Source organism: Pseudoliparis swirei, chromosome 16, assembly GCF_029220125.1.
Source record: "Pseudoliparis swirei isolate HS2019 ecotype Mariana Trench chromosome 16, NWPU_hadal_v1, whole genome shotgun sequence".
NCBI classification, from domain to species: Eukaryota; Metazoa; Chordata; class Actinopteri; order Perciformes; family Liparidae; genus Pseudoliparis; species Pseudoliparis swirei.
Window position 1 is genome coordinate 9,704,495 of NC_079403.1, and position 25,101 is coordinate 9,729,595.

The window sequence follows — 25,101 nt, forward strand, 5'->3', positions numbered from 1 at the left end:
AAAGTCAATCATTTCCCTTCATTATTTCTCACATATGTTCTATCATCTGTCTACTGACCAAAACATTTTACTATTCTTTTCAAATAGTCATATAGGGTTGTTTTTTTAAGACAGTGGGGTTCATTTTTCACTTTAACTCTCCCTGAGGTTAGTCCAATTGTTGAACAACAATATGTGTGATGAAGAAAATGCAATATTTACAGGGAGCAAATACATTATTCCTGTACAAATAGAAGCCACCATATAGTCAGCTGACAATTACTCAGGCGCCATAGAATTGCAAGAATTAATGTAATAACGACCTGTATATTGGAGGTGGAACAGACGGCACTTACTGCGATTATTCCCAGGCTCTGCTCTGCACACTGTGGTGTTCCTCAATGTGCACAGCAGAGCCTGCACAACACTGGTTTCAAAATACAGCTCCCAGCACTTCCAAATACAGGCTACATGACATCCAAATATCTGTAATTTGAATGGGATGGTGGCAAAAAACTAAAATAGAAGTCAGTGAGTGTCGTGGGGCTTTGTGCCCACATATATGAACCAACAAGAGGCTGTGTAGAGACTCTGTGGATTGCTGTATTTAATATAATTTCAACTGAGCGTGACAATTTAATCGTTTCCTAGCGACATAGTGTCAAAGTGCATCTTCACATCAGTCAGGGGATAAAAGGGCGAGATGCTCTTTTAAGTGGAGACGTGTGTCCAATTACTCGCTCGTTTCTCTCTCTCTCTATACCTCATCCTTTCTCTCCATCCACGCAACCCCCCCAAGTATATTTTTTGTTCACAATTTGTCACGCTGCAACGACAGGCTGAGGCAGCGGGCACTAAGCTGCTGCCTGTGAGCCTCTCAAGGGTTGAGATCAAGCTAAACTGACAAGTGGGTTCATCTGCGTCACAGTGTCCTTTGAAACGGTCTCAGAAAAAGGGAGAAGCTGAAGGCAAAGCATGTTCCTCCAGCGGTGGCCCCCTTCGAGCTTCACCTCTCGGCTTCCCCGGGCACCCAGCTGCCGGCTCTTGCCTCAGGCTGCTTCCTGGAATGAAGCTATCTTCATGTTGCAAACGGAACATGGAGGCAATGAAACGGCGGATTCACCCGAAGATGAGGAGAAACGAAAAACACCAGCTGTGTGCTGTCGATTTGAGGCATTTATTCTTCTGCAAAAACAATGCTAATGTTACATTTCAGAGTGCAGGCAGAGTTAAAGCCACTGAGCTGCGACATATTCATCTCAGAAATATAACACACATACAGGTGTTCCAGAGGAGCAGCGCTGGCTCGCTGCTGGATGAAGACAAACGCATCTCTTTCTTCCCACACAGTCTTTTCTCTCCCTTAATGCCCATCCCCCGCTTCAACTGAGGAGGGTCCCAGTAAATAATTGAAGCGTATTCCCTCTGTTACTGTAGCTTCGCTGCTAAGCTTTTTTCTTTTTTTGCATTTTCTGGGTCTCATTCAGTTATTCTGATATATAATTACAAAGGATAGCAAAAGAGAGAATACATTATAGTGTGTGTGTGTGTGTGAGTGTGAGTGCTATCAGTAATGGTTGATGCTGCATACCCCAAGGATCCACAGGGGGTGAGATCAAATAGAAACATTAAATGCAAACAAAAGGTCTTTACATCACGAGCAAAAGAACCATCTTATGTCTGAATATCTGTATTCTTTTTGTTTATATCTCCTATTTGCTGCTGAAGAGGGATTTCCCAGCAAACCCAGAAGGTAATGAAGCTATATCTATGCAGCATTGGAAGATATGAATGGTACAAATGATGCATCATGTCACTGGCTGTGTGAGCATCAGCGCTGTCACGTTTCCCTCCGTATGCGAGCTGCTCCTGCTCCACCGAAACAAACAAATCCCTGAAGAGTTCACAGAGGAGATGACTTTCTTTCACATATATAGAACGGCTTCATGTCGCCATTCCTTATTGCTGATATGATGCAGACCGCCTACAATTTGACAGCAATTTTTAATGGCAGAACACTGATTCCTGACCTATAATGAGGTGTCTGCTGACACCTGCTGTCTCAAAGCATGAAGTGACGTCAAGATTGTATAACATGTAAAGAGTGAAATATATATATATATACTTATCTTCAGTGGTTACACTAAATGCTGAGACTTAATCATTGTAGTTATTCATACACCAACTAGGGTAAAAAAAGACTACTGCAGGTTTATCTTGAACATCTTTTTATAAATTATTGATTTAGTTTTGTCCATCCATTAAAATCGGAAACATAAATTAATTAAAAACCGATATAAAGAGAAGAAACGGAATACAATGAGAGAGCTGCATCAATCATGGCTCACTCATTCACACCAATCAAATGTCAAACCGGGTAATAAGGCGGGTATTTAAAATGAAACGCAAGGCCAAGTGGCATAAATGGTAAATGCCTGAGATTAAGAAATCTTTTCCCGTATACTCATCTCAAAAATAAAATCCTCCACCCCAAACGAAACCACATGATGGATCTCCAGCTCAAACTTGTTTTTTTCTCACAGCGTTTCATACTATTCAGCAGGTGATTTCGTCAGAGCAACTACAAAACATAATATATAATCAAATACTATTCCCCTTTGACTGTTTAGTGCAAACTAGGATGACTTTAACCAGCAGCTAAGAATCAACTCAGGCGTCATACTTTATGTTGAAACAGTATGCCGAAATTAAAGAGTACATTATTTCCTGTCAGCTTACTATCTCTCTGAAATGTGCAATTCAGCATGCAGCAATGGCACCTGAATAAAAATAAACTCTTAGAAATGAAAACATAGTTGCGGTGATGTAACTTACAATCATAATGGAAGCGTTCTGTATCTGGATGTGCTCTGAATCCCCTCTAATGATTAATCAGTTACGAGTTGAACAGATCGCTCATCCTCTGGCCTTCCTAGCTGTCGGACGCATCAGTCTCAGACGTCTCTTCTTCAATAATATTCACTGAGCTTGAGGGCTCAGAACTAGGATGTTGCACCTCTGGGATACTCGCGTCACTCAGGTGCTCTGTAGTGACTCAAGGCCTGCAAGGTCACCCTCTGTGCTCAGAGAAGTGCGAGTGATCGGGTCAAAGGCATCCTCACGCTCCGTCTCCTGGATGTCTGATTCCTCGTCCCTCTCTAGGCATGAAGGTATTTGGTCAACAGATGAGTTATCTGTCAAGAAATACACACAACGAAGCAGTTAGAGGAAGGTTACACCTTAGGATACGTTGTTTTAGAAATACGCTGCTGTTGTTTTAGCTGTGTTGCACAGACATTCATAAATCTATCACTTGGGATGTTTTTATATGACAAAAGTAGAAAATAGTTTACCAACTGGGTCATTGAACCCAGACGTGCAAACAATAGCCGGTTTAAAACATTTATAGTTTCAAGCTTGGTGGCATTGAAAACATGTAATTGTTCCTTTCATCTGCACAATTAAATTAGCTGTAGTGGTTAGAGGTACTTACCGAAGCTACACTGATCACCAGAGTCGTCTCCATAATTAGCCAACATGGAGCTCTGGCCCATATCAACGGTGGAAAACGTGTCGGACAAGTCTGGAGTAATTGCTTTGGGTATGTTGGAAAGATCTGCAATTCATAGATTTTATTCCGGTCAACAGGTCAACTGAATCAGACAATGAAAACAAATGGATGCTTCTTAAAAGTCTGCTTGCCTAAGTCCACATCTGGCTGAGTTGACGAGTGTGTACACATGTCCTGCAAAGCTTCTTCGATTTGATTCAAATCTATTTCCCCGACGCTACAGGGGCTACATGCCTCCACTGGAGGCACCTGCGAAGAAAGAACGTGTGTTTTAGATAAGGGAAGAAACTATCCAACTAGATAGATAGATATATACTTTATTAATCCCCAAGGGGAAATTTGTCGTCACAGTAGCAGCACCAATAAGCCAAACACACAAGAATAAAAAACAAGAATAAAAAACAAAACACAAAATATAAAAAACAGGGATGAAAGATATAGAAGTATACAAAGTAAAATACAAAACAAAATATATATGTACATATACAACACACATGCATACACAACACACAACACCAATGACAAATCAAATCAAATAAAAAAATATTAAATATAGACAGTGTGCAAAATGCAAAGTGTGTGTATGTGTGCAGTGCAAATGAAATGTGTGAAGTGCAGATCTACCCGGGGACATTTAAGAAAATAAAGATGTGATCCCGTGTACCTCAGCGGGGTCGCTTGCAACCAGCTCTTCCAGGTCAATCACAGAGGATTGAGGCAGAGCTGGACGCATTGGGATTCTGTGCAAGTAGCCATAGCCAATGCCACAGCCTAAGCTACAATTCAAGAGAAACAAAACAAGGGTATTATTATAAATGTGTCTTGTGTCTGCACATATGTACACACACTACAGGTGACATGATACCTACTTTCCCTCTCCTCCCCATGCACCATTTGGAGTCACCAACAACTCTCTGCATTGGTCGGTCTGTTTGTTGTACACCAGCAGCTTCAGAGGTTTCCCCTCATTGGCTTCAATCATAGAAAAGAAATCCTCTGACTGCAACACAAACGACAGGGATTTAAGATCTTTCACAGCATTTGGTCAGGAATAATAGGATCATAATATAACCTTTTGTATGAATAAAACATTTAAAAAGCTTACATCTTGCAACACCTGGTCAGCTCCTACTATGAAGTCATCGTGGGCAATGAGGCCGGCCAATGCTGCAGGAGAATTGGCTTCCACATCCTGAAAAGGGATGGTTATGAAGACGTTCATATTTAAATCTCAACATACCACCATTCTTCCATTTGGTGTTCCAACCCGACAAGTATATCTCACTTTAATAATGGTGAGGATTCCCTGGCACTTTTCTCCCAACTTAAATGAAAATGCTAAAAGAAAAACGTGCTGGCTCAAACAATAAACTGTTTTATATCAAGCCAGAAGGAGTTGAGAGAAGATAAGATAGATAGATAGATAGAGATAGATAAATACTTTATTAATCCCCAAGGGGAAATTTGTCGTAGCAGTAGCAGCACCAATAAACTAAACACACGAGAATAAAAAATAATAATAAAATATAAAAAACAGGGATGAAAGATATAGATGTATACAAGAAGTATACAAAGTAAAATATAAAATATGCCGCAGTGAGGACATTTACAGGATTAAAGCAGCAAACCGGTAAAGTGTAAAACATAGTAACAACGAAAGATAAAAATCAACAGATATAAATAATAAAGAGTAAAACAAGTAAAGAATCTACAATAACTGAATATTATATATACATACAGAATAAATATACTATTTTGTAAACAGATGAAGTTAAAGAATAGTCGGTATTAAGGCTTTACTTACCAGGACGTGCCAAACGTTCTCATTGGCTCCTTCGAAGCTGCAGAAGCGGACACTGGCGCCCAGTAGACCCTGACCACCCCACATGTTACTGGGTACCACCTCCAGTTCCCTCATCCGCTGACTTTTAGAGTTGTACACTTCAAGTTTGACTGCTTTCTCCACATTGGCTTTTAGAAGATCTTTCAGCAAGTCACTTTCTTTATTCTGGAGAAACAAGAGAAATTCCAGCTGTGTGAGCGCAAGGACGTCAAACCAGTTTTCATGGAAAAGAACACAACACGAGATGAAAGCAGAGTCTACGGCCCAGGTTATAATTCAGACCTGATGTTTAAATGTTATTGTTGGGAACAGAACAAAAGGGTTTTTGCAGTAAAAACGCAGCACAGAAACACACATCAACCTGTTTTCAAACAGTCCGAAATGAGTTAAAGGGACCGAACCAAAACACAGTAGTTCATCGTTGGTGTAGCGTAAAATAGTATATACAACTCTAACTTCACATAAGACTTAACCCTTGTGTTGCCTTAGGGTCATTTTGACCCGAATCAATATTACACCCTCCCCCCGCCTTTGGGTCATTTTGACCTGATTCAATGTTTCACCCTCCTGTTACCTTTATATTTACTAACATATTTTACCCTTTGGGTTCAATTTGACGCCAGCAATTAAAACCTCCAGAAAATTATTAGAATTAATATTGTTTTCCAAGTTTAAGTGTGAGGCACTTTATGTTTGTTTGTTGACTACCGAAAGAACACCGACATTAAACATTGAATGGGGTCAAATTAATCCTAAGGCGGGGGGAGGGTGTAATATTGATTCGGGTCAAAATGACCCTAAGGCAACACAAGGGTTAAGACAGTTGACAAATATCTAGCTCTACACTCATGCCAGTTTATAGATAAGAGCTCAAAATGCCACTGCAGGGAAAGATCAGTGGATTTTCATAAATGAAGTTATACCAACACCGTGGGATGTAGAGCTACATGGTTGCATGTTGGATCTCTCTCCAGCTGAGTTCCATTAAATTGAAAAGATAAAACTCATCACAGAAAAAGTCCTCATCAAGTAAATGGCAACATTTCATACGTCAACATCCACAGCGACATACAATAATCACTTTCTCTGATTGCATTCATTAAAATGCTGAATTAATTTAGTCCTCAATGCCATTTAGTTAATCAACGCGTGTAGTTTGGTAATACATTTACATTTGGTGAGTTGACCCTCTCTAAGGGTCCTGTAGAGAGAAGGAGTTGTTCCAAACACAACAGCCTCAGGAACTCCGAAACCGTAAAATCCAACACATTGTTGGTAATACACCAATTGATGTGCGTCTGTCTGTGCTTCATAACTAGTGTGACTAGTGTGCACTAAGGCCTGTCATAGCACACATAGGGGCGCATCCATAGGTGGCAAGTGGACATTCAAAACCTCAATATATTCAACTTACAAGGCGTGTGTTTCCTATGGAGAGAATGAAGTCAAAGAAGGGCTCCAGACCAGACCTCAGAGCTGGCGAGTCATCTTGAACCTGAAATATGATAACAATAAAACAAAAACAACATATGAGATCTGGCCATGGCTGTACAGCTGATTTGACATAAAGGGTACAGTGAGTCGCCCCCATGTGTCAACTAAAGATATTGCATTTGGCCAGAGTTTGGGGGAGCCTCGTTGCGAGGTATCGCATGGCTGACAGGTTGATAATGGAACCGTAACGACCGGTTTCACGTATCCGGAGGTTCCTCGTATCCGGTTCCGCAGTGGGCGGCTTCTGAACAATGACGGTGTTCCAGCAAAGGCAAATAACAGTCTGGGCGGATGCCAAATGCCACCTCATCATGGGCGGACACCATGAAAGGTGTCGCGAGTTACGACACATAATAACCCGACAATTAAAAACGAGTGACTGTGTTTCTTTGCAGCTAAACGCAGCGACCTTTGTCCAGGACTAACAATAGACGAGTGAGAAAATCCGTGAGCTAAAGATGGGAAAGCGAGCTGTAACGTTCCTCAGGGTTGTTGGCTAACCTTGCACTGCGATACGTACCCCGTGGACATGATATCCACTGTGCGTTCCCACGTTCCCCGACAAGAACGAGCTCTGCTGCAGACCCATTGCCCGCGACAGTTATTGTTAAGTAATACAGACGTAATGTCACTGAGGTAGAGCAACGCTGGAAGGCATTACTGAAGGCTATGTAGCCGATTCAAGCTCGCTAGCCACGAATGTCGGAAGCAGGTTGACGAGCAGCCGCTTCAGAGCAAGGCAAAGATAATACATAAAGATGTCAGAAACATCGAGCCCGTACTAAGATTGATTGCCATGATGACGTCATGCACTCTGCGATTGACTAGCTGTCCTTGTCTGCCGTTTGCCACACGGTTGCCTAGCAACATATAACGCTGTTGCACATGCTTTTTTTTATTCAGGATACATGTGCATTGTCCGCAATACATTTGGATATTTAATACATAATGTCCTGAGAAATATGTTTGGCAGTTCAGTCTTACATATACCGGAACAAATCTAAAAGGTCAACACTGTGACTGTGTTTTGTTCTCGTTAAATTGACTTAGGTTAGCTCTTTAGCTAACATAAGGTTACAATGAAATTGAATCGGACGCCGTGAAATAAACATATTACCTGATTTCACACGGGAAGAGTTTACATTTTGGTTACATAGTTATGTTCCAATAGAGAGAACACACCTACAGCACTAGCTGAACGTAAATCGTTTATTTATCTTCCATGTTTCATTGATTTAGGTGTCAAACTCATTTTCACCGTGGGCCGCAGTTCAGCATCATGGTTGCACCTCAGAGAGCCGGTTATAACTTTCATTTACAATTTAATTCAGTTTATTTTATAGAGCCCAATATTAAAAATGACAAATGTTGCCTCATAGAGCTTTTCAATCTGTACACATACGGAATCCCTGGCCTTTGACCTCACATTGGATCAGGAAGTTAAAGCAACATGAACAAGAAGTAGAGAACCAAATTCAATCAGGCTATTGATTTGAGGGCGTTGTTTGAAAATGGAGGCAAAGTGTGTGTGCGTGCTTGAGTGTGTATGTGTGTGTGTGTGTGTGTGTTCTTGTGTGGGTGTGTGTAATACCATGTCAAGGCCCACTTTTGTCTAAAACAACCCTCCAAGTACTTCTATTTAAAGCTCTATCAGCTGGAGAACTCTCGTCTTCGGCCGCACAGCGATCGGGATGTCAAAAAAATACAGCGGTGTGGTCGTTACACACACTCTACTGAGCGCACCTTTTTAGTTTGAATATAATTGTATAATGGAACATTACATCAACATCACTTTGTTAAACAGACCAGACCTAGACTGCATCAGCAGCCAGAAGATACTCACTCGAAAGACAACCTACCATGTGTAACTTGAGTTGACCGCCACTTTTTATTTTTTCGATTTCAGAAACCTAAATATACAGGATAAATGTATACAGAAAAAAACTGCACCAAAGGTTTACGAGAGCTCTCCCTCAATTTCTCAAATGAGGCTTTCTGGGAACAGCTTTCAGTTTACTTTGGATATGCCTTGGAGAGGCATTTGAGGCTAATTTTACAGGAGTGGGAAGATGTTAGATAAATACAAGTGCTTTATTGTAAACTTCACCGGTCAGCTATTAATTTGGAGTCAAATCTTTGGAGAAAGAGACAGAGAAATGAAGATGAAGCTGAAGTTTAAAGTCCGCGGCACTCCAATGTAGAGTAACTGTCAAAGTTCAAGGAGCAGTGTTCTGATGAAGTCGTATGTCACAATTGATTGCATTGCACACTGCATGCAACAACACATGCTTTGTTAGGGCAGCTGCAGGATGTACTAAAAAGTGAAAAGAAAAAGTATGCTGTTTAGAGCACAGTAATATTATATGTCCCATGCACACTATTTATGTGCAACTAACACAAACATGAAGGCGGAAGCCTGTGTGCCATCGTGCAGGTGGTGGAGCACGCAGTCTGCTCCCAGCCAGACAGGTGGGGCAGCGTTGCTTTGAGATCCATGACATGTGCCAGAGGGGATGTGGTCATATCAGGTTGCCAGGTAAAGCAAACATATGTGTGCATACTGTTTTTGATGTTCCTTAATGCAAGACCATGACCATACAAGTGTTCATTTCTTGTAGATAATTTTTCAATTTTTTTAACCTAAGGCACATTTTAAGCGACTCTAATTGTCACTGGTTCTGCTTTAGCGGCAGATTTCCACCTGAGTAAAAGCCGTATAAAACAGGTTGAGTAAGAGGTAACGTCCGACTTCTCATCCCACGGCCTTCAAGCTGGACTCTCTTCTCTTATGTCTGTTCTTGTTGCTACCCGTCCCAGGACGACTCCGGAGGTCCCCTGAGCTGTTTCACAGATGGAGCTTGGAGAGTCCACGGTGTTGTCAGTTACGGTCCATCTGGAGAGTGCAACCAAGTGTCAAAACCCACAGTCTTCACCAGGGTCTCTTCTTTCCTAAACTGGATATATTCAGTGAGCCTCCCAATACCTCTATGACACAATCCGAAACATGTCTTCATCTGCAGATTTTAGTTGCCTGACTTTTATTTCTTGATGTATTTTCTCCCCAGGTTGTAGGATAGATTTCAAATGGAATGTATGCTGTCAAATAATGGGTGAAGTTAAATTCATGTGCATCTCTGTCACATGTTCAGTGAATGTTTTCTTAATGTAGTTCTTAATTTAGCCAAAGGGTGGCAACAGTGGTTCATGTTTAGAATTAATGCCATGCTCACCATACCATAGTAACCTACTTTAATTACAACCAGTCTCCAAATTGGGACACATTTTAAGGGTCATGTGGCCAACAGAAGAAGAAACGGTGACGATTCAGATTTTCTGACCTCCCAATCTGCAACCCCAGTAGATGAAAGATTGTTAACGAAGCATTCCTGATGATTAAGAAGAACAACCAAAGGGACCGGACTTATATTAGGTCTAGACTTAAGTGGCAAAGCGGCATGGACACAAAGCCTTTTTGATTGTAGTCAGATCAAAGAGAACCAAAAATAATTATTGCAAGATCTACCTAAAGGCTTAACAAGAACCACATGTTTGTATGGCGGCCAAATGTGCGCTATATGCAGTCACTGGCCCCGACATTTCCGTCTTGTCTGGGATTGCAGGCCATATGTTTGTGGTGGTCGTCATGCAAGAGACTACAGCATGACATCATACGAAGTGTTTTTCTCTTATCCAAGGCGACCAAAAGCCACAGATGAAATCCAGTGGTTTACAACAAAAGAAACATGAAGAATCTACTGAATGCTATAGAAAATCTACAGATTTTAGTGGGCAAGTACGTGAAACCATTGAACATGTTTTCAGTTAGCAAGTCTACATATGCATATGATAAATCAAAGACAGCTAAGTTTGCTTATCCTTTAAACTGCCTTAACATTTAACTGTAACAAAATCAGCATATGACAAACAGCATTTAGAAAATGTTTTTTTTATTATTATTTGGAGGGACAGGCTGTCAAAATGGCTTAGATGAAAGTATTTTTTTAACAGCAGGTTAAAGTGTGAATATGTAAAAAATAAAGCAGCTTTGTTTGCTCTGCAGGACCATTCAAGCAGAAATATGTACAACACAAAAGGCAAAAAAGTAAGACACGTTCTTTTGAAAATAAAATTTTAAAAAAGCTGAACTGTAATACATTACATTGATAAACACTCACTGTTGCCATTTCTTTATGAGAATTGATGTTTTATACAAGAGAAACAAATGTTTGCTTGCAAAAATCAGTGCCCTCTTCTTGGCATAAGAACATATATCGGATGGATTTCAAAGTAATTAAAAAAGCAAAAAGCGAATAATACATTTCCAATGTGCACTCAGCACTTTTTCAAAGTATACAATTAATCAGAACAAGTTTTAACAAACAGGACCTGCATGCATATTTTCTAAAGGGTCCAGAAAGGCTGTTGAAACAGCCGTAGAAAGGGTGAGATATGTACATCAACTCTCTCGTGTCCTCAAGTGTTCACACTGGTGACAGAATCACCTTTGAAAGGTCTTGTTCTATTATGAATGAGGCAACGCTTCATTTTCTTAGGGTTTGTATGTAATAAGAACTGTATAATATATGCAGTTGTTATGCACAAAACCCCTTTACATGTGGTATGTAGTACATATTGTAACCCAAGTCACAGACTTCCAAGCAATTCAGAATACAATCAAATTGATCTTTGCAATTTTTTTTAGTGGCATTTCTAAGATATCTAACCATAAGTCTGCCTATTAAAAATACTTTAGAACGCTAGAGAGCGATAACCTTCATAAGTATACATTTCTCTATAATTCATATATTACAAAGCTTCTCCCAGATTGAAAATGACTCATTTCGCATTCTTAATAAAATATTCAATTTGTAAGTGATTAGAATTCTTTTTTTCACCCTACATAAATTAGTTACAAAATATTCGTGTAATTTTCTATTGTTACATTATAGGCAGCGATACAATAGACCCATAATTTAGTTTCAGTGATTCGGGAGATTCCACAGTTTTCAGTCCCAAAGCTTAAATGGAAGCACTGTGCACACACCATTGGCAGGCGTGGCTCCCCTGATAAGCAGGCACATCCAGTAAACTTCACAACACCCCATTTTATTGCCAAAATGTCTTAAATTAAATAGCTAAATGAAATGATGATGTAATAAGTTACAAAAAAAAGGTAAAATGTAAAAGAGAATAGATATTAAATACTTTCTGATGGACTTGTGGTCCCATTTCCCATAGCAATGACTTAATATGAAATGGGAAAGAAGGAAGGAAGATTGCACTTTTAGGTGAAAATATCAAACCACAGTGCTTCTCGAGTGAAAGTAGGCGTTTATCGGAAATAAATAGAATAATATCATGAAGGAAATAATTTAAAACAAAAGCAATAAAGACAATACAAGCTACAGCTTTAAATGGCATCAGCATTATTTCTAGTTACCCAGCTCATAATTAAGAAACGCCATAATTTAGCGTTTGACTGTTGAATCGATCCCATACAACCACAACAATGCCTATTCATACATAACTATTTTCACAGATAAAGTGCTGATCGAGGAGCTTTTAGAGGGATTTTGTGTACCATATAAGACCCTTAAAGGAGATCTTGAGGAGAAAGAGTCCACTAGCTCCAAGATTCAACACAGGGAGGACCCTATACTCAAGTCATCTGGGCGTAAGCCCAAAGGGAAAACATGAACAGGACTTTGTTGTGATTTGACTCAGATTCCATATGAAGGCCATCACAGCAATGGTCACCATACATTGCCTCCAAAAGCTAGAAAGCTAGAAAAAATTCCCTGAGGTGCACATTCAGCTGTGTAGAGATTCCCAGCCTGGCCCCGGTTAAGGTGGATTCCTGTTTACCATCTGGATGCTGATCTTGGTTTGGTTAAAAGAGCTTTCTTAGGAACTGAGAGCCGTCATTGGTTTCTGTAGGCCTGGTCAAATTGATCTCCGTTTTGCATCTTTTCACTTTTAACACTAGCTGCCATCTCTCACAGCAATAATCCCAAACTGCTTTGCTAACGTTTTGAAGGCAAGTCTTGAATTTGAACATTTATTAGGCAAGAGGGGAAATCACAGCTTCCTCCAAATATCACGTCGACATTGACTTCTTATGTGCATTTCTTCGGTCCCCTCCAAAACTCCTGTCTTTGTTCTTGCACCGTCCACACATTTTCACCTTTTGTCAAACTTTCACAGACTCCATCACAGACAACTTCATGGCTTCCTCCAACAGCTGATTGTCTGTAAATGTGGCAGGGGGTTCTGGAACGGATTCTGAAAGGCCAATCAGCGACTCCAGGAGGCAGGTCCCGGGGTCGCTCGGCGGAGGGAGGCTGGAGTAACTAGGAAACTGAAACTGAAAAAAGTTGTCCATGTGTTCGTACTCCTTGAGGGAGTTGTAGAGCGAGCTGGGCCCCAAGCAGGGGAAACCGTCAAAAAACTCCAGGTCGGACTCCGAAGAGAGACTCAGGTCCATGTTGTAGCTTGCCGAGCGGTCGACGGTCGGGGAGGGCGTGTGTGGCACACTACTGCCATGGAACAGGCCGTTTCCCTGGTTGGCGTTATCGTCCAAAAGTTCTGAGATGGCTGCAGCTCGATTGTCCGTGTGATCGTCCAACAGCGTGGCATCTATATTGTCATTCTCGTCCGCAAAGTCCACCATGCTGAAGCTACTAAACGCCTCCGTGCACGGCTGCTGCTGATCTGGGCAGCGAATGCTTTTACAGTCGCCACCCTCCCTGCTACTTCTGGAGCCGTTCCCCGTGTCGCTGAAGCTCAAAATGCGCTTCAGGCCCTTCTCATCCACATCCAGCTGTGCGCGACGCTCACACCGGCTCTCGCCCGCCTCAGAGTCCTCGCTCTGCCCAGACGAGTCCGATAAGTCCGTCATATCGCTGCTGCAACTGTTCTCTCCAGCTGCCGCTAGTTCTGAACTAAAGGGGAAGGAGGGCACCGCTGGCAAGGTGTTCACCTCCTCGGTGCACGACTGCTCCTCGAGCCTCTTCTCCAGCTCCAGCTTCATGATCGTGTGGATGTAATGCGTCTGGACCCTCGTGGAGTTGAACGCGATACGGCCTTCTGTGTTCCCGCAGCCGTCCTTGGTACAGCCGCATGGGAACGAGGAATGATCCATCTGCATGCGGGGAGCAGAAGGAAGGAGTTCAATTACTTGTAAAATATGGATAAGAAGTCCCCGTGGTGTTGTGATTTGGAGCCCTTATTGTTGAACCGCGGTTTAGGTGTTGTTTTTGGCTTACCTGACATTTGATGCCGGCCAGGCTGCAGCTACACGTCTCAGGCTCGCAAAAGCCCTGGCAGTCGCAACCGCAGTTCTCCCTGGAGATTCTCAGCTCATGCAGCTGCCTCTTCTCCTCCTTGTCGATCTTCTTCATCCCGGCTGCCTTGAGCAGTGCGTAGCGGCATTTGGGCGGGTACGGCTGGAGGAAATAGCCCTCGTCCAAATTGGCCCCACTGATGTCGACGTCCTGCTCGGGGATGTCGTCCACCGTCAGGCGCTCCGCCTCCTCGTTCTCTTGGGTGCCATTCTTAGTCAGCTGGAGAGACAACAAATTGTTGCATTGAACTTGCATCTCAGAATTTAGGGATTTTTTTTTTATTTTAACAAATGATCCGATACACTTGAAGGCATCTTTGCTCACCTTTAATTTGAGAGCCTCCAGCTTCTCCTCCCTGAGTCGGTTGAGGACCTTTTCCCTGCGTAGGAGACGCTGCTCCACCGCAAACTCGGCAAGCGTGTACGTGCGGAGCACGCTGTGTCGCTGCATCATGCCCAGAGTGCACCCTCCGCGACTCGGAACACTGGTGAAGCCTTGGCACCGGGGGAAGAAGAACACCGTCACCTGGTCAAAGGTCACGTTGCCCCGCCGCGCTCGCTTGGATTTCTTAAGGATGGACGTTGCTGTGGATGGAGAAAGAATAGATTGAGGATACAACTCTCTGACATTATGTTTTTATTCTGTCCATTTTAACATTGTTCTCCCCTATTTTATTTGCTTTATCTGTAGATTGTATTTGCAATCTTATGTTTTTAGGTTTGTTCTTAACATCAGCAACATTGGGACTACAGATGAAAAATAGCCTCTTGGCTAACTCTGGCACATTTACTGCAATGTTTTTATCAATGTGCACTGTCCCTTATTAAATAAACCATTTTAAAAAATGTTTTTTTTTTTTCAAAACTCGTCCACGAAGGGGAGTAGCGTGATGAATAGAGCATTCGTGCATTCTTTTTGAACTGCCTCAATTGCTTTTATGTGCCACTAGATGGCAGAATGCCACGCCATGCAGAGTGTGCCAACCATACTGAACAGACTGTAACAGGACACCCCTCTGATTCATTGCCCTATCCTCAACCAAGCCTTATCATGTACCCAATTAAAAGACACTGCTAACAGCAGTTCAACACACTTACATCCTGTAAAGTGAAACCTAAACTAACAACAATCCTCTCGGCTTGGTTTCTTTTCGTCCTACTGTAGGACAGAAACCACCCAGCTCTGGAATTTCCCTGTGGTGGCCAACACAGAGGAGGAAGCAGCGCTGCCAGGATCACAATTGGGCGAGTAAAGGCTCGGGGCTTCCGGAAGAGGTGGAGGATGGAAATGTCGTCTCTGGACAGGAATAATAACTCACCCTGGTCTCCCTGCAAGCTGACAATCCGAGGAGGCAAAAACCCTTTCTCTGTTAAAAACATTCAGGACTCAAAGCAACCAACCATCTTTCTATCCTCAGACAAATACAATAAAACCATATGGGAATGAAAGTGGAACCATATGTTCTTTATCGTAAATTCCTCTGCTGAGGAATATTAAACACGACTTTGGAGCCTTTAAGAAACGCAACTTTTTCCTCTGCAGATTTTTTTCTTCTTCTAACATTACACCTCATGGTGGGGAATTCCGTGTAGATTCCCATTTTGTCGGCCAGCTCTCTCTCTTTCTCTCTCTCTCTCTCTGCTGTCTCACACACCTGAGACACACCCTGAACCATTGCTCTCAAATTGGTACAATAATTGAAGAAAACCAACCTTATACCCCAAAGCAGTTACAGACAACAGCCTTACTATGTCTCTCTAAATCTGCCGCGAGGGGTAATACAGATGAAACAAACTGCCAGTTCCAGCTTCCCATCCATCAAATCCAGTCAGGTTTATAACACCAGCAGGAGACAAATGATACCTTCTCCGCTGCCTCTTAATGGGATAGCTGTGCTGGCTGTTATTTCCCCCTTCACCTCACAATGGCAGGCCAATTTCTGTCCAACACAAACACCGGATTATAATGGTGTGCACAATCTGCTTCTCTAGATGTGTCTGCAAGCCTTCCTTTCTTGATTGTCCCACCCCCCCCCTTTTTCCGTATCCCTTCACCCAGCCTCTTTCAGCACCTGTGCTGGGTGCATGCCCGGGCTTCAGACAAGGCTCTGTGTGTTCCCAGCCTTGGCAACCTGCCATTCTTCTCCTCCTGGCTCCCTGCCCCGCCGTCCTGGAAATCCCACAACTGTTTTGCCCTTCTCCCCTGCAATCCCTCTCCAACCCGGCCGGTCCCCTAGAGGCCAGCAGACGTACCCAGGTCCAGACAGAAACCCCCTGAAGCTGCTGGGACACGCATCGTTCAAGGAAAGGTGAGGCCCTGTCTGTCTTCAAGGCTCTGGGAAGAAGGCGGAGACAGAACCAAGGTGAGCAGCCACTGCATAATGCGATTAGCCACTTCGCAGCTTTAGGGCATAAAATCAAACGGGGTATTCATTGCAGAAGTCTTTCATTTCTATGAAATGTTTCATCGGCTGCCAGCTGCCTAAATTCCTTAACTCGACCCCATTTGTATGGGTTGGTTATCAGAGCCTCTGCGGAGCAGTAAAGACAAGGCTAAAGAACGCATTCAAAAGCATGTACCATGTATCAGCTCCTTCGATGATTTATTATTGGCGGAAGAGAACACTCACTGTTGAAATGTGTTGCCGGGGAGCTGGGGTTGCTGGGAGTGGAATCCAGGGTGTCCGAGTAGCAGCTCTCCCCCTCAGAGTCCCAGCCTGAGCAGGCGGAGGAGAAGGAGGAGGGTGAGGAGTAGCATGGGTCCTCATCCACCTCCTCAAACTTCCTCTTGAACAGCCCACTCATGGCGTTGGCGCGAACAATCTGCAGGAAAGAGCAGAGGGAGGGGCAATCAGCAAACTAGACACAATTATTTATTTTGATAACTGCTCTGAAGTTGGGTCTTATGAATGTACAGTATTTGGTAATACGACACAACCAGAGTGAATATACAACATCGGCATGTTGCACAGGCCATTTACAGCGGTGTTGGTCCACGTGGGTCCGGAGCTCGGCCGTGTGCCTCCCAATCTCCTGCTGCACTCAGCTGAGAGTGGAAGTTAGCCACGGCACAGGAAGCAATCAATCAGGCCTATTCGCATAAGGCAACAATTACTGGACCCTTCACCCTCTTCCAAATCCCATCGGCTCAGCAAATGCATTGATTACAGAGAAGGACCGAGCACAGAGGTGAAGAAATAATAATTTAGTCATAGACATTTAATTTCTATCATCAGCTCTATCAAATAAGAGGCCCAAAGCCAGGGCAATGTGCCGCTTGTCCCGTTGGGTGCGTTCGCATGGCAGTCATAGTAAATATCTACAGCTACGCGTATTCAAGATGTTTTGTTATGCAACCGCCGTGTGCATTCTTTCGGCACTCCCGCGAGAGAGGCTGCTGGTTCAGCGATAAAAACAATCAATCCTTTGAGAAGGAAAGACAGGCAGGCATAGTGAGACAAGGAGAAAGAGATGATCATGAGGAGGGAGAACGCCATTCACCCTCTAATCTTCAAAAACAACTCACCTAATACCTGTTAAACCTCTTCTCTGAACAAGCTCTGTTGATACCTTTTAAATGTTAAATGTTTCAGTCAATAAATAATACTCCCATAGCTCAACCTCAGCATGTCCCGGGGAAAAACAGTTGAATGAGACGGAAGGTTTACTGCTGCTGTGTTTTACGGTTATGGGACACACGCGTCACGTGGCTCTGACAAACAACAGACAATCTTCTTCACGTCTTCTGGGAGGCGAAAGACAACGACGACTCCCAGATAAGACGGGTCATCCTAGGAGTCCGGAGGCCGAGCCCCCGTTAACCTAAATAAAGGAGGAACGGAGGAAGGAAGTGAGAGGAGAGGGAAGACATGACTGGGCTCAATTCCAGTGCAGACACTCCCTACGCTAATATGGAATGGAAAGGAAAGGGGGCTTACTCTAAAGAGATCATGTCACCGTAAACCACTGAACCGTCGGTTGGAATATTGGTCAAATCGTTTACAGCTGCTGCAGCTCGAGTGTGTAATTGATTTTTGGTTATTTTGCGAGACATGTCTGTCAGGAACTGTCATTTTTAGCTTTTTTGGCTCGATATAATTGCCGATTAGGGATCTTTAAATTGGTTCAAGCATGTCAAATATGAGCCCGATATAGCTCCGATACACAAACACCACGCTGACCTGCCAACGGGCTAATTTGTCACCACTGTACTCCTTAGAGGACAACTAACTGTGTCAAAGACAGGATACGTAACTTTAACTCATGTGTGACCTGTGTGCCTGCGTTGTCTCATCAGGATGTTATGTAAGCATCAGGAATTGAGGGCCTAAGCAGGTATGCAAGCAGAGCGTCATTTTCAGCATGCGACAGGGAGCAATTATGCAAAACCGGTCTTGCCTTTTGACAAGGATGAAAGAGAAGTCAGAGTCAAGGGCAAGAGGCTGACACCTTTGAATAGGCAGTGGGGGCAGCTTTACAGCTGGGGGCTGTTGTTATTGTGCAGTCAGATATTGCTGTCCCCAGAGCACATATGATGAATGAATCACCTTGCTATAGGTCAAGCTGGCACATACCGTCTCTGCGCGGACGAAAAGGCGTCCTTTACGCTGTGACCACGTCAGCGTTTTACATTCCTGAACCAAGGAGAAAGCCAATCGCTCAATTCCAATACATCAATTTACTCACAGCTACGAATATTATCGCATCATGGGATCTGCCTTGAAACTATTTAGAAACACCTGGGGAGCAGCATCTGTTGCTTATCGCTGATCAGACAACAAGTGTCCTCAGCGCCACACCACAACGTACACATCTCAGTGTGAGAGAAGAGGGGCGCATATGGGTTCACCTTGCATTTTTGCCATCACTCCCAGCCCCTTTTCCCTGAAAAAGAAAAAGGAAAAAGAAAACAAAGCCACGAGGCATCCTCAAGGGAGTGCATCGCGCCAGCTAAGCAAAGTCTTTTTAATTAAAAGCTGCAGTGAGGCAGAAGGGGAGGGGGGGGGGGCAGCGGTGTCAGAACTGGGTCATTGTCTCTTGACTGCAGTCTACCTGACACATTGATTTGTTAATCCTGTTCAACGGGCAGAAACAATGGCAAGAGGTTAATCCCGGCAAAGGGGACGGCTTGTAGTCAATCTGGAGCTTCTCACTGCACCCACAGAACAAGGTCAAAAGGAGCTATGGATGGAGGGGGGGGGGGGGTGAGAAGACAACAATCGTGCAAATTACTCATTTGCAAAAGCGAGGAGGGAAGGAGAGGGGAAAAAATGAAAGAGAAGAATTCAGAGCCGGCTCCTCAAGAAAGCAGTGCCTGTGAATGTCTGCTCGACGCACAGAGTGGATGTGATCGGACAGCCGAGCCGGAGAGGGAGCGCAGCGTGTTTTCAACGCACACTAAATTATGCATCACTGTCGTTCCATCAACCACACACACACACAGGCGGGCAGATAAAGGACGCATCCGCCGAGGTGCTCCCTCGCCAGTTGTCACAGACTTGGGGAGATAAATCTCTGGCGAGGAGATTTGTCACCAGAAGCACTACACAGCTCGAGTCAGACACAGAGCTATGTCAGTGCAAGAAGATTATCTTGATACATGCAGCTACAGGCTGTTGATATGAATTCAGAATCCCAATTGTTTCCCCATTTTATCTGCAGACAGCTCCTCAAGTTCTTTTTGGGAGAAAGCCTTAAATTATTCCAACTGGGAAGAATACGTTTCCTCATTAAGAACATTCAACAGCACACATTGGTACCACTTTGCTTCAGTTTAAAAAGAGGAAACTACGGTGGAATCATCACGTTTCCCAAATTAACAAACACAAATTGACAAAAGGCATTCATTTTCACAAGAGCTGTAATCGGAAACACAAAAACAGGAAACCCGTGACGACGGAGGGAAACGCGCAAGTCCAGGAACATCTCTGAAAGCCCTCAAGTGGTGCAACAACATTTTTTTAAACTGACCCCGTCTGCCCCACAGCCCAGAGGGGCAGCTCACAGCCCCTTAACACTGAGTGGGTGGGAGGGACAAGTCCCAGTAAACTTAGCCATGCAGCCCAGAGCGTTTACATGGCGCACTGGCAACCCTGTGCAGAATTATCGACTGTCTGAGTGCTCATAAAACGTGATGATGACGAACATGGGAGTGTGCGTGTGCATGCCTGGGCAGGCCGCCCCCCCCCCCCCCCTTCTCAGCATCGTTGTAATGCACCTCTCACTTCCAGCTCCGTCACTGAGAAGACGGGGGTAATTGATCAGAGCCATCAAGGTGACGTCGGGCCGGATTCCAGCGCGTGCACAGCTGGGGGAACACTGGCTCGTTTCTTAAGACTCAGCTGCCGCTCTGAAGCGCTCCACCTGCTGGAACAAAGCAGGGAGAGCTCCTGCTCGCTCCTCTATGAGCCTGTTGTTCTCACTGGAGCCCAACGCTCGCTGTGACTGTGCCACAGAGACATTCTGTTCCGCTGGCCCGACCCGGGCACACTCCCAACCCAAAACGGAGAGGTAGTGGGAAGGAGGAGAGAGGATTGTACAAAACAAATAAATAATGTCATGTCTTCAAGCCACAGGAATTCCATTCTGGCAGCAGCTCTCTTGCTGTAATAGTGGGAGAAGAACACAGGCTCTATCTAAGCCAGATGTGCTTTCCACTGCTAACCACTGGAAAGTCCGACTCCCATAAGGCAGCATTGAGAGCTACCTCTGCTGGCCACACCTGCCAGGGGATTAGCTTGCACATGGACCTCACATGCCCTTAGCTGTCATTAATATGTTATGCAGTAGTCAGATTCTGGTGGATTTAGGTACATTTACTCAGATTGTAAACCAACAAGAGGGCTGACTGCAAGTGTAAACTGACTCCTGGTTAACCTTACTACTGAACAAATATATTAAAGAAGTAAAACAAATATATATATATGTAGCTGGGATTTTTTTTCTTTTTCCTCTTACATATTTGCATTGATCAGAAACTGCCATGTGTAATAAAAAAAAAATCTCTTTTTATAACAAAGCATGCAGCTGTGTGAGTGTGTGTGCATGCCTGTGCAAGTGTGGGCGTGTGCGCGTGTGTGCTAGTGTGGGGGAAGAAGAGAGGAGGTGGTTTGGGGTTCAGGGGTCGTGCTCCAGTCTGGGACACTTGCAGTATGGAATGCTGGGAGAGGACAAAGCAGATGGGAGCTCTCCAGTGCTGTGAGGGAGACCGTCAGCAGACTCCCTGCACCCCCCCCCCCCTCCCCTCGTCGCCTCTCGCGTCTCCAGGCACAAAAGCGTGGGGGCCATCCTGCGTGACCGAAATGAGGCACAGGCATCCTTGTCTGAACCCAGCAGGGCTGCTGCAGCCTCTCCCAGCTGGGGAGACAGACACTAAACGTGTGTGTGAGCTTCCTGAGGTTGTGAAACGCACACTGCAGAGCACAGGAAGTGGCCATCCAGATCATCTATGCTGACAGCTGCCGGCCCCACAAGGTTGGCAAGCACAGAATCATATGATGGAGATGAGGAGAGTCAGGAGGTATGGATGCTAATTATCATTGTTGAAATTCCTCCAAATATCGTGAATACCTTTGGTTGCTTGTGATTAAGACGATCAGTATATTTTAAATGTTTAGGGGTCATGGTGTAAAATGTAAGATATTTTAAAATGATTCTACACAAGTGGCGATGAGGAGTTATTCAACGTCACTGCACATTCCTGGGAATTGAATAGCACATGAAATGCTCAGCATCAAGTGCTACATATCCCCCCCTCTGTAAACAAAGGATCATTCAGCTCTCTGTAGCCTAATTCCAGAAAACATGATTCCAAGAAAGATCCGGATGAGGTCGCGCTAGAGACGATGATAAAAATACAGATAGTCTGGCTCTATAAAATAAGAGCTTCAGATTAGTGTCATTTCTAAATGATGCGTTAATTACAGCTTCTGAATGAGAATAATCATCTGGCAAATAAACAAACAGAGAGCGCACTCGCTGCTTTCCTCTGTATTGAATTCACACAAACATGTTTCTCTTTTTGCGTCACAAATTCTGATCATGGTTGAAATATCCATGTGCTGCCGGGGAGAATTATTCAAACAATGAAGAGGCGCAACATTCCGCGTCCACACCTGGCTCACAGCGTAACAAGCGTGCACGAGGCGAGAGAAAAAAAATGAATAGGCCTAATCATTAAAAAATATAAAACGATTTTTTTTTAAATAATATTTTTTTTGTAATCACTGTAGCCGAACGTTCACGTCGCGAGGCCTGTGGCATGTGACCCGATCATTCCTCATGATTAATGCTAATTCTAATGACAGCCGCCCTGTCAGCTGTGTGTGTGTGCTCAGATGTAGTGCCTTCAGGAGTCGCTCGAGTTACAAGAGGCGCACCAGCACAGCGGAGGTGAAACAAGAACAACTCCTCACGCACGCGCTGAATACACAAAGCCGACCTCATCAACAGTTCACACATTAATGAATCCACACCGCGATGTAAAGCGCGGCGCTCCCGCTGCGAGCCGAGGAGTTTCCGATGAGCCGATGGATCAGCGGTCGGTCTATTAATCAATAACGGGAACGAAAGCGGGTTGTTGGAATCTCGCCAAAATCAATACATTGTTTTATTCCTTTGCACACACACACACAACAAATAAAATCAAAATTGTGATCACCTGTGCGTAAAGCAGCCGCGACGCTAAATTAGTTCACTCACTTCGCGCGAGCAGCCGACCAAGTCAATATTTACAATAAAGCGTCAAGTTAAAAACATAAATGACCATAAGAAGTGGGTCTCCAAACAAATCCAGCAAGAAGTATCCGTTCCAACATAGTGTCACACCGCACAACCAGCAGCGCGTTTAAATGCCTCTTCCCCCTCCTCCCTCCCCGACTCACGAGAAGCACAGTCCGAACTACTTGCTCCCCTCCTCCGCGGAGGTTAAACACACACAATGCGGTGTTCACTCAGCACAACATGCAGCTCCGCTCCGGGTCTACTCACCACCAAGTGGAGTATGCGATCAGCATGAGGGACCGAACCAGCGTTGGGTATAGACAGCCGATGGGATAACAGTGGAAGTAATCCAAAATGGCACAAATAAAGACAGCGCGTTGTCCCCGCACACAGACCGCTCTCGGTGCTATTGTCTGCGTCTCTGCGCCGCACGGGGCTCCGTACCAGCTGAAGCGCTTCCCTTGTCTGGAGCAGACTGCCGACGAGCGCAGCCCTTCTCGTCAGTGGAAAACTCCCTCCTGGCGTCTGGTCTGACGCAGGCGGTGACACAGGGAGGCTGCTGCCCACGCCGCTTCCTGCCTCCTCCTGATGTGACTGTGGCTGTATACTTGCACGAGGAAATGCATATGGCCATGTATTGTATTAGCATGATGATATGAAAAGACAATAAAGTCGTTTTATAATATAAATAGTTATACCCTTGGGACATTACAGGAGCCTCTGGTGGTGAGTTTGTGAATACAGACAGACAATTAGATAGATAAGAGACATACAGACACATAGTCAGACAGACACACAGATATATGTCTATATATATATATATAGACATTTTGATAGATAAACATATAGATATATTAGACAGACAGATGTACAGATACACACACACACATATATATGTGTGTATATATATATACATGTATAAAGATCGATAGATTGATATATATATATATATATATATATATATATGTATAGAGAGACAGACAGACAGACCGACCGACAAACAGGCAGACAGAGAAAGATAGAAGAAATAAAGTTATAAATCTTTTTTATATAATAGATTTAATTAATACAATTTGAAAACTGAACTAAAACCAGCACCATATAGTCCAAAATATGCAAAACAATATGATGGGATCTAGTAAAGTGAACAATACAAAAGATTGGACAAGAATGAAACAGACAGAAATAAAACAAAGCTGAAAACAGGACTGACGTTTTTTAAGATAGTGGTTTTAACAGGTCAAAAATAATATACCCTATATTGTGAGTCTATCTTTCATCCCCACATAAAAAACAATGTTGTAACCCTCTATAAAGCACTTTGAGAGGATCCCTGATACTTCTCCGTTTGAGTTAACTGCTCTGGGGTAAGAGGTGGGATCTTCAGAAGACTGACAACATCTTCACAGTGATGTGGGAGGTGCTGTGATGCTGTCTGCTGTGGCTTGTTTCCAGTTAAAGGAAAACACTGACTAAGCTGGTATGAAACGCCGAAATTAAATGACTCACTTTTTTTTAATGGAACACACAAGTTAAATACAGTTTCAAAAGAAACCAATGCTTTTAGCATAATATCGATGTTCAGTAAATATACTCCGACTCGGCTGATATTAATTGAATATGAGTTTTTACCTAAATAGCTTTGTATCATGAAAGTTCAGTTTATTAGTGGTTTGACCAAATTATTTTGAGGCAGATTATTTTTCTGTGGAACATAAAGCTATACATCCAGCAGCCAGTTAGCGTAGCTGAGCACAACCAATGGGAACAGGGGTAGCTATAGAGCAGCCAAGCTCAGAAACCTCTAAAACTCACTGATTGATACTATTGATTATTTGTATGTTTCTTTAATCTGTACAAAAAAAAAGTGTTTTGTGTCCGGTCATATTGAGGAGGAGGTGAGGAAACCAGGAAGCCATGCTCCAAAAGGTCGAATTATCGCTTTAAATTTGACTAATTTCAGGCCACTAAAAACAAATAAATCAAATATTCCTGACACCATGGAGATGGCTTGTAGTTTTAAGGGTCTCGGATTTCCTAATAGCTTCCAACAGACATTTCCTGGAAGTGACTGACTACTTTTTTGGAAATTAGAAAATGTCATGTCACAAATTTTATATATAAAGTTTAGCCGCGCTTGTTGATATTCAG

At 43.6% G+C, this 25,101-nt stretch overlaps 2 protein-coding genes across 3 annotated transcripts; both read right to left on the minus strand.

Annotated features, from left to right (window-relative positions):
* Positions 1-1,137: 1,137 nt before the first annotated feature.
* On the minus strand, positions 1,138-7,609 carry LOC130206102 (Golgi reassembly-stacking protein 1-like). Its single transcript, XM_056433852.1, has 9 exons — positions 7,408-7,609; positions 6,808-6,888; positions 5,355-5,558; positions 4,656-4,742; positions 4,420-4,550; positions 4,215-4,326; positions 3,682-3,799; positions 3,473-3,595; positions 1,138-3,173 (listed from the first exon to the last, which is right to left on the minus strand). The coding sequence occupies exons 1-9, from the start codon at positions 7,474-7,476 to the stop codon at positions 3,016-3,018; spliced, it is 1,083 nt and encodes a 360-aa protein (XP_056289827.1). The 5' UTR covers positions 7,477-7,609; the 3' UTR covers positions 1,138-3,015.
* Positions 7,610-10,817: 3,208 nt separating this feature from the next.
* On the minus strand, positions 10,818-23,420 carry csrnp1b (cysteine-serine-rich nuclear protein 1b). Of its 2 annotated transcripts, none has more exons than XM_056434439.1 (5): positions 23,218-23,420; positions 16,860-17,052; positions 14,555-14,814; positions 14,153-14,449; positions 10,818-14,028 (listed from the first exon to the last, which is right to left on the minus strand). In XM_056434439.1, the coding sequence occupies exons 2-5, from the start codon at positions 17,032-17,034 to the stop codon at positions 13,078-13,080; spliced, it is 1,683 nt and encodes a 560-aa protein (XP_056290414.1). In that variant the 5' UTR covers positions 17,035-17,052; positions 23,218-23,420; the 3' UTR covers positions 10,818-13,077. The 2 variants fall into 2 exon arrangements, with proteins under 2 accessions (XP_056290414.1, XP_056290416.1); XM_056434441.1 differs by lacking the exon at positions 23,218-23,420 and adding an exon at positions 22,889-23,024.
* Positions 23,421-25,101: the final 1,681 nt, after the last annotated feature.